The sequence below is a fragment of the Hetaerina americana genome, unplaced genomic scaffold (assembly GCF_022747635.1).
Source record: "Hetaerina americana unplaced genomic scaffold, ioHetAmer1.1.p SCAF_1, whole genome shotgun sequence".
In the NCBI taxonomy this organism is placed as follows: domain Eukaryota; kingdom Metazoa; phylum Arthropoda; class Insecta; order Odonata; family Calopterygidae; genus Hetaerina; species Hetaerina americana.
The window spans coordinates 15,462,719-15,479,599 of NW_027286069.1; the positions used below are offsets into that span (position 1 = coordinate 15,462,719).

Below are 16,881 nucleotides of genomic sequence, written 5' to 3' on the forward strand. Positions count from 1 at the left end.
CTCTTACTCCGCTGCTGTACCTGACCCAGAGCGGACGCGACGAGGCGCGCGCTCCTCGTCTCATCTTTCCCTGCCGTAATATTCCTGGGTTAATTTTAAGGCGTGGAACGTTCGTGACCCCTTCGACTAAAAACCTATAGAGGTGGATTCGCTCTTTGGCCATTTCTTGGGTGATTTCTTTCTCGACTGGAAGCGGGAACGAGTGCACCCGCCAAAAAAGGTAGGGAGGGAAAAAATTACTATATACCGAGGACGGCACGGTTCTCACGTGTGTCCGCTAGTTTCGCCAGGTGGCCGCAAGAGGGAGAGAGGCCACGCGGGTCGCTCTTGGGGATTTCGCAAGTGTCCTCTCCTCCCGTCGGAGGTGAGGGGTGGTCCTAAAAGACCGCCCGCCGTTATCATCCTGGGGACCTCGAATGCAGAGCTCACTCTCGTTGATGTTGTCGCGAGAGTAGGAGATTGGACCGAGTGTTCGAGACGCTGAAGGTAAGGTGTGACATAAGGTGGTGTGCTCTACCGAGTCCGCCGGAATGGTTGACCCTAGGTGATCTCGTTTTCCACCAGTGGCCGATGTTATCTCAGGGCTCCGAGCGCGGTGTTCTTCGTAGCTGTTTGCTAGAGGTTTCTAGGCGCTTTTCTTTTTTAAAAGTTGTGACTTTATTAAAAATGAATTTGATCATGAGTCTTAAGTTTCCTGAAGCCGTACCATTGCTTGTCTTCCCAAATTGCTCGGATTATGAAAAGACAACCATTAGAGTTTTCTGTGAATCAGAATCAACAACTCCACTCTTGAGTGTTTGTTTGGGTCTTTTATAACGAAACCTTCACCCCTTGTCAAATTGGTTTGACTCCTATCATCACGTCCTTATCTTTTGATCAGACTTTCTCTCTCGTCAGAGAACGGATGGTACAGGCTACGTCAATTATCTAAAAATTGAAATTTTGTGTCTTTGTGTAGCATTAATAAATTTTCCCTCGTTTTGTGCTAGACTTTTTGTCTCTCAGTTAGGGCGTCTCGAATTTCTATTCCATAAAGAATCTTTCGGACCACAATTCCTGGTACTTTCTCTTCATTCGACCTACTCTGTTCCGCGTAGCGATTGTTTTGACCATGATTTGTTTTGAGAAAAGTCGTTAATAAGCTAATTGGCATTCAATTACGACTAAAAATGTATTTTCATCAATATATAATCGTCATCTGGATTCATCAAGTTTATTGAACCTTTTATGTCAGATTTACAAATGGAAAATCATGAACTTAGAAAATAAGAAAATAGTACTCGACCGTGGAGCACCTGTCTAATTTCAAGCTATGGAGGAATATTCATGGTCATGTCCAGTGTTTGGGCCGAATTCAGGGTTTATGCCAGTAGGAGGGAGCGGTCACCTTGTTTATCTCGCTCCAGGCAAGTTTGCAGATGTTTAAACCGTGACAGTGACCTTAACCAGCTCCATCGAAGAGCTCGCGGGAAAACAGGTTCATTCAAAACGCTTTCATTAATCGCCGACTCGTGGTGCCAGCTCTCGAAAAACTCTCCGGAAATTTCGCCGAAATTGGCTCCTCTTCAAATCCGTTTGGATACTTTGGGTCGAATTGTTTCCTTTCGTGAACGTGGAGCGAATATGCGTTTGGTGAGAAATACTATTGTATTCCCTCAGGACACTTTCCGTAAGACTTCTTGTGGTTTTATTGGGCGTCGTTTGATCCCAGTTGGCAGGAATGCTTGCACCGATTTGTGTCGTGGAGGATCTGATGACCACGCGGAGACATGAGTTTGGATATACGAGGGTCATCCGGAAAGTAGTACCCGTTCGTGAAATAAAGACACAAAAGTAAATATTAACAAACATAAAAAATTTTATTTGAAAGAGGATACTTTAAACTACTTCTCAACATAATCTCCAAGCAAATTAAGGCATTTGTCATAACGTGTGACAAGTTTCTGTATTCCTGCTGCATAGTCCTTCGCCGCCAGCTCATTGAGATACGCGAGGGACCCATCTTGCACAAATTTTTGCATAATGCAGATGGTGTTTAACAATTTCATGAACAATTGTTCGAGAAACATTGGGAAAATGCTCACAGATGTCATCAATTGTGACGCGCCGATCGTTCCTCACGAATTCGTCAACTGAGCTCACCAGTTGGTCTGTAATGACAGACGGTCTCTCCGAACGCTCATCGTCGTGTGTGTTCCCCCTCCCCATGTTGAAGTTGCGACACCACCGCCGAACAGACGACTCGTCCATTACATTGTCTCCATACACCTCCTTTAATTGGCGATGAATATCACATGGGCGAACGTTTCTTGCATTGAGGAATTTAATCACTGCCCTCACTTCACAACTGGCGGCGTTCTCAATTTTTTTAAACATTGTAAACAATCACAGAAACAACACAGGCAATGCTAGCGTCACGCAACTTGGCTCAGAGAAGGCAGACAAGCCACTGAAGCTATCTGACCTCGTCCAGCGGCTACTCGCGTCGTCAGCACTTCATGCGGCACGAACGGGTACTACTTTCCGGATGACCCTCGTAGACGGCCGCCAATCCTCTCCCTCTCGAGGATTGACCTACTTTGCCCTCAAATTTGCAAGTGCGTTGAATCTTATTTCTGTCTAAAATACTCGGTAGTTCGGTAGCTCTGATGCACTTAAATTATTTTCACCTTGGTTTCGGATCCATATGATGCCCATTTTTTCATTTCACCTTTTTATGTTAGTTGCTTACGTCGCTTCTTGGAAGAAAATATAAGTAAACTTCTCTCCCGTCTTTGATGACTTGAGCCTAGCGAAAACATCCACGCTTATCGCTGCCAGCCTAGGAAGTGAAAAGGGCAGCAAAAAGTTAAATGATGCGGATGGAAGGGAATGTTTCTCTTGCAAAGAAAGAAGGCTTTACGCTTCAAAATTTTTATCTTAGCCAGCAAACTATGCGCGCAGAAAAATCAAGCGTAGCCCGAACATAAGTAAGTGCGTTTACGTGCTCTATCCTTGAGGGTAAAACACAGGAAGGAGATATTTTAACTTGGCTTCATTTACGTCTTGCCGCTATTAAGTACTGGTCCGTTCAGAGAAATATGCTGTTTTAAACGCCGAACTAAGGATAAACTACAAATATATAATGTGGAAATAAATGCCACTTATATCATCCGTCAATACTTTGAGGTTGCCATAAAAATAAAAATACTTCAACCATTTAGTTAGTTTTTTTCACAAAATTTGTATGCAAGTTGTTGGATTTTTTAATATCAGGAATCCAAATTTGCATTTTATATCTTTTTTGAAGTTTGGTATTAATCAATGTTGAAAGCACATTCTCATTTATTTGCAAACAGGCTTAAAGCGTTAGTTATGAGTTTTAAGTTGGTAGTGTCTAATTTAATCAATTCTGCAATGAGGTAATGGGTAATTGTTATCTCCCTTGTATTAATTCTTTGTCATCTCCGTCAATACGATTCTGCAGTAACATTTAATATTGTGCCACTTACTACTTGTAAACTAGCGACTATCAGCGCAGGCTAATTACCCACGTATTAATAACTGTATTGAGAATTATCATAAGGAGAAAAATGTTTAATGTTCCTAATCTTAAAGTCCGCTACCGTTTAAGCTATTATAAAATTCAACTGATCTATTATTTATTCTACTTTTAGTTAAAAAATAATCCATTTCAAACTTCAAAAGCAGAAAATATACTGTATGTATTTCTATAGCCAAAATTCACCTTTGCATTGATAACGGTTTTTGAAAGTTAACTTGAAATTTCATGATTTCTCTAGACATGTTTTTCTGATTGCTAAAATAAGTTTAAAAATTTCTAAACTTTTATTCAACAGCTTATACAGTAGGCATTTATTCGTAGTATACAGAGCTAAAGTTATTGCAATTGGTAGTCTGGACTTAGGAGTGCAGTAGTGTGAAGTGCCACGGTGCATCATAAAACTACCGATCCCGATAGACTACTGCTAAAGCAAAAAGAAATATTCTCACTGGAGAAGTTTTTTTATAGATATTTTACCGTATCTTACAAAACTATAAAAAATGTTTCATTGGGCAGACGTTTATATATTTGTTATAATGTATTAACTGGTATGCCAAACGGTAAATAATCCTCGATAGTACTTACCGTAAGTCAATGGATTTTTCATTAATTCAATTATGAGTGAAAGAGTTTCGACGATCTGAATTCTCAGGTAAAACAGGTAATAGGCATTGGTTTTCACTGCTTGTAACGCTGTGCATGTTGGCCCTCGAGGCTAGGGAGGTTTCGTCCGGAATAGCGGAGTCGTTCAAAAAAACACAATGAACGTGTTGCAATAAAAACCCATTACGAAGCTTTATTTATGCCCATCGGAGCACTCCCTCTAGGAAAAAAAAACAGCAGACCCTCTCCATCTAGTTTCAATTACACTGCAGACTTGCATTACTCTTCCGGTTCACTTTTGCCTGCAGGAAGAAGGAGAATACAACGGAACACGCCCCTCGTGCCGGAGTCATCCAAAAAGCTCACCGCCCGACGTCTTCCCCAAACGAGGATCGTACCCCACGAGGCTGTTACGCAGGTGAAAGAACGGGGACCTGGTGCAGTTTCTGCGGTTGATCGCTGACCCATCGGAAGGAAAGTTCCTGTAGTGGCGGCCATCCGTTTGATCCGAGGCGAGGACCATTTTGAAAGTTTATTTTTTTACTTGAGAGGAGTCTGTGATAACCGGATGCTGGTTTCCGGATCAGGGAGGTTCGCGAAAAACCAGTTTTTCCCCTCGAAGGGTCCATCAGCAGAGAGTGAAAACGGCGCGGAGAGATCAACGCCTGCGTGATTCAGTGATCCATCGAGACCTTTCGTCTCCCACGACGAGAAGGAGGTCGCGTGCCGACGGGAGCTCTGGGGAAGTAGACTGTCCGGCGTGAGAGACCTCGTCATCGTGAGGGAAGGAGGGAGAGCGAGAGAGGGGCAGGGAAGGAAGGCAGGAGGAGATCGCCCCGTCTTCCGAGGGCAGGCCGAAGGGACGATTGGCTCCCGCCACCTCCATGGTCAGAGATCTCACTTGCGCTCGCATCGGAAGCGTGTGAGTTCGCTCCGTGGACGACCGCTTCGATCTCTTCCCGCGTTTCTTCGTGCATCCTCGATTTCGTCAATGGTGAAAAGGAAACGAGCTTGCGCTCCCTGATCAGCTGGATTTTGTTTCGGGCGCGTGTCGCGGGCTTAGGTAATTCTAGGTAGTCGAAGGGATAAAAGTAAGGTGAGGAGAGTGGTTTGGAATATCTCTCTTCGTCCTTAAATCAGTTCGCCGGGAAGCAGCCCACAATGCCGCCAGTCGTGTTGCGGCACCCCGCACTCCTGTGCCTCACGGTTCTGGGCCTCATCTCCGGTACCCTGTCCGTAGCCGCGCCCGGGGTCCCCAATGGCACCGCTGCCTTCCCGTCCCGCCCATCCCTGGCCACCATGGAGGATGGCTTACCCGTGCTCTTCGGAGTAGCCAAATTGGCGGCCGAGAGGGAACACGAGTCCGTCGGGGCGTCATTCAAGGCGACGCCGGAGGGCGCCTGCATCTCCGAGATGGCGGACGTGTGGAGGGGCATCGCCGAGAGGGAGCTGTGGGCACTCAAGAGTGAGTACTTCTTTTTTTGCGAAATTTTGTTTTTTTTAACGTGTTTCATCGTCCATAATTGGCATCACTATAATATTGCCCATTGGTCTTCTGCTCGGCCGCTGTACTTTTTTAACTTTCCACGAATAAAAAAATCCTCATTGATCGTTCCGCCTATTACACCTTAGCAAGTAGACTGCAATTTGCTATTTTATATTAATAATATACATTATTATTTTACGTATTATTCCGTGTTTTCGCTCTTCGATGGGAATTGTCAATTAATACCCACGTTTTTATTGCATTAACATTTCTGCACAATGAAAACATCTTTTGGCTCACTAGTGCCTAATTCGACCGTTCAGACTTTCTATACCATTTTTACCGTCCTAACTGTCTATTATTTTCATTCCTCTCGCCCGCCTAACTTCTCTCCTCTGGAAGTGACTTCAGCATCTCTTTCCCGCTGTATAACTCCCTAATACAATTGATATCGTCATTATTCTGCCTTCTTTGAATCTTTCACCAACTTTCTTTCTCCCCATTTTTCACCAACACTTTTAATTCCTCCCTATTCTAATTTTTTTTTCTTTCCATCAGCAAGTCCCCATGTTCTACCCGTTGTATTGTCTAAGGAATTCTAGAAATTTCTTGTATCAAATGGGAGGTTTAACCTGGAATTCTACGTTTACGGTTGGCATAAGTCGTATCTGCAATACCTGAAGACGTACCTCAGTTTCCTCATGAAAGAACTTTGCCCTCTGAGTTACTGGAAATCACCTCCCTCAGTGCAATATTCTGGTTCAAGGGTGGAGTTGGTCATTAATTTTTATCTTTTTTGGTGTGTATGCTGCTTTGAGTTGATATCTAATGCCTTAATGTGGATAATGTTGAGGGCATATCTATATTATTTGTTTTTCTCCCAAGTGCAACAGCTGGGGAATCCACCCTAGAATCATTTATTCCCCAGCCACTCTGGCGTGCGAAGAAAAATTTATATTTCTAGGCAGAATGTTGCCGAGAATGGATTGGATGTGATCCCTAATTATAGATTTGGATGAAGCGAACAGATACATTATAGTGACTCTTGTGGAAATTGTCAAACCGTGTCTCCCCTGGAGTCTTTCGTGTCTAGTCGATGGAAACACATTTCCCGCCTTTTCTCTTTTACTCCAATATTCCTCAATTGGCTTCATCTCGGTGTTCGTGGCATCAGTGACGCTGTCCCTCCCGCAATAATTGCAAGTAATTTCAGTGGAGAAAATTTTAATTCCTAATTTGGCATAAAAACAGCAAAGTTCATTCGATTGTTTAAAAATTGCAAAGAATATCACATTATTTTCGATCAAAGCATATGAGCTAATCAACTCACGAAGATTTAATACAAGATGGCCTTCTGGTGAAAATATTTAGCGATTTTAGCAGGAAGATGATTTCTTTAATTCACCTTATCCAAGTATAATCCTACATAATTTTTGCCGTCTAGTATTTTGACAACGTTGGAAGTAAATAAATTTAGGATATTATCCACGCTTAAAAGTGTCATCAATGATGCTACAGGAGAGTTATTACTTTGAATCACTTAGGATTATTTTCCATATTCCGAGTGCATCTGTTCAGTTTGGACTGGGTTCTATCTGTATACTTGGAATCTATCTATTTGGAATCGGCGGTTGTTGTGTTGAAGTGGATGCATTCTCTCGACATCCATTTAGTTTGATGACAGTAGCCCTCTTCAGTACAGATGTGATCTGCCAAGGTATGATGGCACCTGTTCTTTCTTTCCGCCCTAACATACCCTGACTTAAACTCACTGAGCGGTTGGATGAACCGGCATAAAAATTCCGCACTCGACCAGCTTTTCATCAACTTCTTCAAGCATGTGATTTTCTAGTCGATTTTTTGCTCGTGGAAGAAAGTCCCTAATTTGTACATGTTTTTGTGAGGGGAAACGGCGTTTTATTTCCTTGGTGTATTGCCGATTCGATCAATGCTGCCGACGCTAATGCCACACACACAGCTGATTTGGCTGGATTTTCATTTCCAGGGGAAATATCCGAGGAGCTTCAATTTCTTGCGTCATTACTTCTGAGATAATGTTTGCTTCCTGCTTGGGAGCCAGTCGCATAATAGCCTAAAACGTTGTTGTAGGTCAATTTCCCAGGACTCAATAAATAAAAATACCACTGTCATTATCTTCAAATGTCACATTCAGCTACATTTTCTTTTGACAGAGTTGATTTGTCAAATATTGTGTACCTTTCTATATCTAAGTGAAGGGTTTATGTATTCCTAAGTTCCCATTTACATCAACGCAGAAATCATAGGTATTTGTGATGTGAGGAAAAAATGGATGCGCTTTTGATGTTTGTTTTACTAATCGATTACTGTCGTTTTTAAGAGCAAATATATTTGTAGAGTTAAAAATGATATGAGGTCACATCCAGTGCTCAGAGAGAGAGAGAAATGGGCACTGCCACATTCACATTTTAATGTCATGATTTGAGCGAAGGTTGTAATATTGTTTACGTACAAAAGTGATATTACTTTAAAATTACGATTTTCAGGAACTGAATCGTTGCAAAAATGAATTTTTGTTTAACGCATTAACAGATCTCGAACGAAACAATGCTGGACCTAGACTATAATAGTAATAATATGGCAATAAATAAATGTTACGTTTGACTTAGCGATTATTTTTTTGCATATCGACCGCTTTGGTGCTAGTATCGAATGAGTAAGATGTTGGTCATTCCTCACCTTTGCTAGCAATTCTAATAACTACTAGTGCAGTCAATGTACCCTAAAATCATATAAGTAAACCAAAAATTTTCTTTTTCAAACTTTTTTGCCAGCACCTGGACTGTTTTAATGACTGCAGGACACGTTGACATCAGTATCTCCTACCAACGATGTTAGTAACTCTTAGGGTGACTTCAACAATACTCTATATGTACTTTTTCTCGTCTATTTTTTTGGCGTGATTGAGACTTTATAGTCCCCTCTTCGACCCAACCCCTACATCTTACATTAAAGAAAAGGGTATATCAAATGAATATAAGTATAGCCTATGTGATAATATGCACAGTAAAGTCGCAATATAGCGATGCTACTCCATATACTCGGCGATATCGTTTTGTTAATGTAAAACTAGTCTTCATATTCCTTATATTTGTGTGTGTGTGTGTGTGTATATATATATATATATATATATATATATATATATATATATATATATACACACGCATACATGCGTACACACACATATCAGGATGGAAAAGTGGTGAAGAAAAGAACTGTTGCAAACCAATCTTCGTTGTGTTGACCGAAGAAGAAGATCTTATTGAGGTTTGGACTGGCATGCTACACCAGAAATAATGAAAAAAACTTCGGTAACATCGCATGGTGCGTGCACAGGCTGGCAACAGGGCGGCATCATAACGCTGACAAATCCTTCCGCACGCAGCTTAAATGGAGCACGGAGCTTCGCGCAAGGTGGGAGTCAAATTTTGATTGCTCGACAAAAAATAGGCAAACGGCTTAGCGGACTCTTGTAAACTCCTGCGGTTGGATATTCGATCGCTTAACTGATTCCCTACTTCCGCCAGCTTTCTCAAAACTGCGCACTTTTGGTATGCTTTGCTCAAAATATGTTTTCGAGTTCTCGTGTGCGCAAATTTTATCTACTACTGTGCTTGTATCGCCTTCCCATCTCGACCTATCCGTCTAAGAGCCAGCGAAAGCTCTTCCCTACCTGATCGAATCAAATTTATGCCTTAGCTATTACCATTGTTCTGTTCTTTGTGCCAAAATGATGGGTAGGAAGGTAAAACGCAATAGTTACAGTTGACGGTCCAACAACTGTTTCTTCGGGTATAAATCCAAATAGTTGTAGCCGTAGTTTATGGGAGGGGCGACCGATAGCTGAGATTATGTTTTTGCCATAAGGAATACGTGAATAATTTGGTTAACAGTAGGATACTTATAGAGAAAGGCGACTAGAGGTCCAACTTTAAGTCCCATCCGACTAATGGCGTCATCCATCTGAAGTGGTCTCCACGTGGCACGAAAGGTAAGCATATGGATATCGGTGAATTGTAACAACGCCGAGATTCAAACCTGAGCCCTCCAAGTGGGAAGCGCTAACCAGAGCACCACCCGGACCCTCTATTGATCCAAATCATTCTCAATGAAGCTGCGTTAGAACATTCTAAACTAATTAAAAATGTAAGAATAAATTTGGACGACAATCTCAACTGACTGCGACTCTAGCGTGAAAAAGTAACTGTCAAAAAACCGAATCACATTGTGGCGACCATGTTTTGTCTTTTTCCACATTGACGCTCTCGACTTGAATCGGATTTCAGATTTTCTATCCGCATTAGTTACCGCACGTCGCACTTTTTCCAATGTAAAATGTGAAAGGGGACATCGCAGAAAGTTAGCTACAAGTATATTCGAGTTTTCCTCTCTTCTAAGTCGCAAACAAATAGTGCCTTAAGGTTCCCGCCAATTGTTGCATAGCGTATTCGAAAACCCATCAATATGGTGTGCTGCATTTGGTAGCTAAATTTAGATAATTGTTTTTCAAGTTTCGGCATATTTTAAAAAAATAGAAAAATTCCAGACTGGAAAACGAATAAAGGCACAGGATAATGAATCAAACAAACAGTAGGTTGAAGTTCTTTCTTTGATTACTGATAACCTGCGAGATTATTACTGCTAGAAAATATGGGAGAACGCTTTCAACGACCAGCACTAACTCTAGGGCAATAAAATCTTATGTACTACTTTTGAGAATACTGTACGTAATAAAGTTTATTTAATAAAGTATTCATATTCTGGATCTTGATTTATCTTCCTGGTTTTAATGCAATAAATTCGTCCTCGTCTATTTGCTCTTCCAATTAACTTATGCCAGTTGCCGTTCCATCCGAGTGGGTACACATTTCATTGTTATGAACCTCGACTACGTTGACGCGGTCTCACCCGTCTATTGGTGGAGAGAATATAGCGGAAGTCTTTTGCTTTCATTCGCCGTCGCAATTTGCTGGAATGGCGATTTAAATCCGTCGTGCGAGAGGGCGAGTCGACATTGCTCTTTTCTCGCTTTCTTATTGCGAATTCAGTGTCAACGACCAAATACGAATGCAGCTGCCATTGCCTCCGTTTGTTTTCCAGTGGCCTTCCCGAGTCTGATGTCGGTTGGTCGATGCAGTGGGGTTGCTGTCCCTCTCGGAAGATTGCGGCACGATTTCTGATCGGTTCCGACATTTTTAGGAGAAATGGAAGTGAAGCTATTGCTTTAAAAAACAGATTGATGACTGAAATTTGTTTGAAATTTACAGCTTTGAAAAAATACGTCATTTCATCCCGAAGCGAAAAACAAGAAGAAATGCCTCTGCAAGTAATCGCTCCTTTATGAAAATAATATGAAAACAAGCAATTCATAGTTCACATACCTATCAGAACAGCTTTAGTCTTATTTATTTGTGATGAGTCTGATGTATTTGTGATGTCAATGTTATGTGAAGTTTAAAGTCAAATTTATGAGCTAAAATTGAAGAGGACGTGGTAATCCAGCGGGACTACCGTTCAAATACTGCGCGGAGGCCCCGGGTTTGATTCCCGACCACCCTGAACTTCATAGGCACCTCAGGCTGTGTGATTATGCGGGCTCCAGATCTTCCTGGAAAACTAAAACTAATAGCAGCACTGGGAAAGCAACTGACCCCCTTACGCTGGTGTTTGAATTTCACACGCCGTTGGGATAAGTACTAGGTGAGCACTACCCTCTCCTACACTACCTTCGGGTTGATCACTGTGGTTTAGTTTAGTTGGATCTAGGATTTTTGCTTTCTTAGAAACACTGCAAGGTAGCCTTATTGTTTCCATCTTTCTTACTAGAATAGACGGCGAACCGAAATTCCGTTATGACTTAAATCACTGCGGCCAAACTGTGGGCGAATCCTGGGCTTAAATATGCAGCATCTAAGACAGAATCGGGAAAATGTCCATGGTAGCGGTTGGGCTACGTTGAGGATTTTGGATACGACAAAATATATTGAGTCACCATGCAACATTTATTTATTCGAGAAATAATTGAATTTTACTAAAGAGTAATCCTGATCTTAATATTAGCAAACCTGTTCTGGTTTCAGTTTAATAGTCTGTTGTAATTTTACAATGCCGTGAAAGGTAATTTCAATTTATCTGCGGAACATCATAATTCACATCGTTGAAAGGAGTATATGTACTGTAACTTAGAATTCTAGCACTTCGACCGAAAAATTCTTCTAGTATTGTCATTTTTAGCTTATGTTTTTCATGGAAAATTATTGCGTGCCTCGTATGCTTATTCCTTCGTAGATTTAACATTATTTTGTTTATTATGAATACATTTGTTGGTATAAAGTTGTAATAATAGTGCCCATGATAATATCATGGAATCAGTGTGAGAATGAAAAGTGCTTAAATGTTAGAGTGTTCACGGAAAATGGTGTTGCTATCGATTTGATAACTATTTACGGGAAAAAAAGGAGGAAATAGTAACAGAGATTTAGTGATGAATGCGTGTTACAGAAATATGAATTTCATGATTTGAATCTGGAGGTTTACATCATTTCACTATGTAACAAGTACTTAATTTCAATGGTTTCTGGCTCAACTTTGTGGAAGTTTATGTTCATTAAATTAAGAAGGAAATGTATTTTTCCACTCTTCTTTGAGAACAGTGGAAATATACATTGGGTTCTTCACTTAATGAACTTAATTTTAAGTTTATTCGCTGGGTTTTAGCCATAAAAAATTAAAGAAGGAAAATAATATGCTTTGTTTTTGGTAGGTGTTTGTTAAATATGAATCACTATATAGTCCATGAACATCCGCATGCAATGATCCGTTGAAATTTATGGATTCAGTAATTCTCCTCTCATCACAGTATTTAGTAAGATTTTTTTTCCTAAAAAGAAATCTATCTCTGTCCAAGAATATAACTTAAATATGTGGAGATTCTTGTAAATTCAACTTTGATATTATTTCATCATGAATGCCTCTGAAATTGGAGGAGAAAAAGTTATCTATTTATTTATTTAGCCTGAGTCCGAAAACAGCCCTTTTAGCCTTTTACATCAGACTATTAACAGTGATATCAATGGACATGATTACGAATAACCAAGCTCCATGCGGAGAAAAACCCACCCTATGTTGGAATCGAACGCGCAACCCTTGGGTGAGCAGACGAGGGCGTTACCCTGCTGCCACCGGGGCCGGTGAAAACCAAAATTTATTGCAGCATATTCTGCTTACTGGATGGGTAAATGATGTAGAATATTTTTAAGTCACACATTCTTTTCGTTTTGGACGACTAAGGTAAAATAATAAGATAAAAAATGTAATAAAATGAAATTTGGAAGGTATTACGAATAAACTGAAGCTGCAACCTCTAGTAGCGAAGTTTACAGCATCCTAAATAAGATGAAACTCATCAGATTTACTTATGTAGATTGATCCAGACCGAGTGAGTTGGGTCGACTCTTAAATGTTTTAGTGAGCGGAGGAAGATAATAATGCGTGCCGGTCAATACACTGTTGCACTGCATACGTTTTTAATTGAGTGTCAAGTTAATTTGCAAATTTGATGCTCTCATGTAACATGAGTGATCTCCTAGCTCCTAAAATTCTTTCCCTCTACGTTTCCAACATTTGGTGTAATCGAAAATGAGAACAGTTCACGCAAAAGCAGAAGTCATAACTATTGTATTGGAATTGTGTCCTCCTTATTTCCGTGGAGGAAATGGATTCACCCCGAGGGGCGATGACGCATCCGATCACCGCTCCACTCTTAATCGATATTGGGCGCCTATACGCGGTCGTCGAACTCTCTTGGCATTCTCCCGATTGTTTTCGGGAAAACAACGGGCCGACTCAGACTGTATTTTTTTTTAGTTTTTGGGCAGTCACCCTTATGAATTTTTCCTCTCCCGACGCTGCTGTTTTTGTCCTCTCCCAAGTCGTCCTTGGCACTATTAAAACGCATCGCGCTTGCGCAAGTGGTCCATTCGCCATCCGACTTGCATGTCCCAGTTGGTATTCGATTTCTCTCTTTTTTGTGAATTGAAAATAATTAATATCCCCAAATGCGCGTCCTAAATTTCCTGCATTTCCATCTCGTTTTACTTTTGTAATTATTGGTTTACAAAATCCCCAGAGGAGACGGATCCTTTATTAGTTGAATTTTTTCCCGAGTTTATCGTCAGGACTTTTAAAGTTACATTTTGGCTTACTCTATGCTCGCAGGTGGCATTTATGCTACCGGAAGAATCTTCATAACATAAGAATCATAATATTCATACGGTCGTAGTTACAGTCCCTTTTAATTCATTCACATTTATGTGTATGGAAAATGTTTTGCTACGAGTTCTCCCGATTGAGGAACATGCCACTATTTTTGAATTTTGCAACATCCCGGATGTCGTGGATAACTTAATTATTAGGTTTTTTGGGGACTGATTAGAAAAGATTTTATAATGCCGGGGAATGGTGGCTGGCAGGGTAAAACTATAATATGTGTACGATGACCAATAATCAAATTTCTGGCGGTATGTAGACCATTTTAGGTTAAAACTGTTGTTAAAATTAAATGATCGAAAAAACTAGTTCATTGTCTGAATAATGTAAGTATATGGAACAAATCTCAGAAGAACAAATGAATTTCAGCGTACCAGAGTGATTAGTGAGTGCTTTCATAATCACTTGATTTAAAATAGATAAATGGCTTGTGAAATGTAGAAGTAATACCTTTAAAAACGAATGGAAAGTGGAATACAAAGGATCAATTTCTTAATAATAATAAAGCGATGATAATATAATAAGGAGAATATGAACACTTAAAGCGTAAAATTATAAAATTGTCAAGGAATTAATATTAATTAAAGTCAAAACAATGAGAAAGTTACGCAATGGGTAAACCATAATTTGGAAGATAGTGAAATTTTATTCAGTAAAAGTGAATAAAATAAAAGAGCATGAAAATGTGGTAGAAAGATATATTGAAAGACATGCCAGAGCACTGAAGAAATGACATCGTTTAAGAAGGCGAAAAAATGTTCAAGAATAATAATTGCCCCAAGCTTAAGTCATACGACAATAAATGCTTGAGTTGTTGGACCCACATTAGATGGGTGTTGATTGAATCCGTCATATTTGCGGTGGTCAGCTTTTAGTCATCACGCGTACAGCAAATGGATACCAATTTTTATTGATCGTATCATAGAAACAATGCTAGGGGTATGGAAAGAAGAAAGTTATCAGAAAATAAATTCTTTCATTTTATCTTCAAGGAATAGAAAAATCGTTATACACTTTCGAATCTCAAACTTGATTTTACTCATTAATACAGTCATTTCGTCATTTTTCATAAGATACATATAGATGCATTATAGGTAGGTGTAAATGCATCGATGGTAGTTATAAATTTCATAAAATATACCTTCAATAATATACTTCGAATTGGAGAATTTGGAACCGAAAGATACTTTTCCTCACTGAAATGACTTTCATTTCCTGGCGTAGTGTAATCGTTGACAAAAGTCTTTTTCTTAGAGGCAAAAATTATCATTAGACCTTATGAACAAAAAGCAATATTAGGTTAATAGTCGTCAATACAGTAATTCACAGAGGAAATACGAGTCGAACAGATCGGTAATTATTTCTCAACGAAATTCAAAGAAGAACACATGGAATAAATATAATGGTCCATACAATGCGCGCCGGCCTTGTGATGAAGTATTCAAATATTTAGGGAGCTAACGTGACGTGGGCCTGTAAGAACGGTCAACGAATAAAGACATATCGTTTAGCATGTATAATATCGTCTAAATTAACTATTGACATGAGCATCACTGAGCTCAGTCATCCTATGCTCTCCTCAGAGCTGTCTCACTATGCACAAAGCCGTCTTTCGTAAAGAGAAAGTTTAATGTAATCCAATGACAAGGCGTTTCAGTCCTCCAGTCACAGCCGCGTCTGTCAATTGATTACATAAAGGAATGGCTAGATTAATAATTTAAGTAGAAAGTGATTGCTGCACTCTTATTATGCGAGCAGTACGAGAAATATGTATTAAAGACTCGAGGAAAACGGTTTGGGAATTGGGAATTAGCAGTCGGTGCGGATAAGGCTCGGGCAATTACTTCCTCTACAGCGCCGCGCCGTAGTCCTCTCTTTTGTTTTCCACGGAAGGAGACGCCAGGCTCCGTTTCCATCCCGCCTCCCCCCGCGGTCCCCTCGCCATTCACCTCCTCTCACTTTCATGAGCGGCGGTCGGCAGGCGGCACCGGCGAGGCTGGGCGTCGCGAGACGCATTTCCAGCCTTCATTTTTTTCTCCACCCCCGCAACCCCTCGGAGTAGGTGGGTGCAATAGGGATCTGCAACCCTTTTCTCCCCGGCGAGCTCAGCGGTATGAGTCAACGCGTTTCTTCGAGCGCACATGAGGAAACCGAGGGATAGGGGAATGTGTACAGGACAAGAATCATCCTGTACCAATAGAATTTAACAGTTGATTGGAAGTCATGCATCTTAACTATCTTGGCGGGGCGGGACAGGAAGTACGGAAGAAATTGAGAGGGTATGCACACCTGTGTTCGGTGGTATACCTAATTGCATTAGAACTATGCTCATAGAATGAAAGACTCCGTAATACAATGTATAATGTATTTAATATCGATTTCGTAATGGAGAAATCGGCTAAGGTTAAGCCAGATACCGTTATCATTTAAACGTCAACGTTTCTCCTTGAGTTTTATTACTTTTCCTGCTCAGGTACAGCAAATCTGAATGTTATTCGATGTAAATAGTAAATAAAGACAGGTAGTTTCAACACCTGAACAAACGTTCAAACAGTGTTACTCTGTCTTGAAATATATGGTATCGAATCTTGTGAAGGACTTCAGTCGCGGTCGGGATAGGGTTAGTGCAATGGCTTCCCACGCGAGGGTTCGGGTTCGAATTCCAGCAGTGGCAGAACTTTCCAGGGCTATCCTGATCCCTCCATGGGGTGGCTTGTGGAGAGAACTTCTAAGTGGAGTCGGAAATCCGTCGGATGAGATATTAAATTGTGGATTTATTTGCGTCTTTCTTTATAAAGTAGGCTAATGCCCAGAGTTAGTTTCTCCTAAGCCATTCTTTACCTGATCCCTGAACATACTGTCTCTAACAAAATTACCCACCTGCTCCTCTTATGGCGCAAATGACCTCAGCTGTCGGTTGCCTCTTCTAAAAACCACCGTT

The 16,881-nt window shown here is 40.6% G+C and overlaps 1 protein-coding gene across 1 annotated transcript in view; it reads left to right on the top strand.

Annotated features, from left to right (window-relative positions):
• The first annotated feature begins 324 nt into the window (after window positions 1–324).
• LOC139688827 (nose resistant to fluoxetine protein 6-like) overlaps window positions 325–16,881 on the top strand; it is an 84,035-nt gene continuing 67,478 nt past the window's right edge. The window contains exons 1-2 of the mRNA XM_071586263.1: window positions 325–486; window positions 4,456–5,612. Of these exons, the coding sequence (XP_071442364.1) occupies window positions 5,309–5,612 (304 nt within the window). The 5' untranslated portion in view covers window positions 325–486; window positions 4,456–5,308. The remainder of the gene's footprint in view (window positions 487–4,455; window positions 5,613–16,881) is intronic.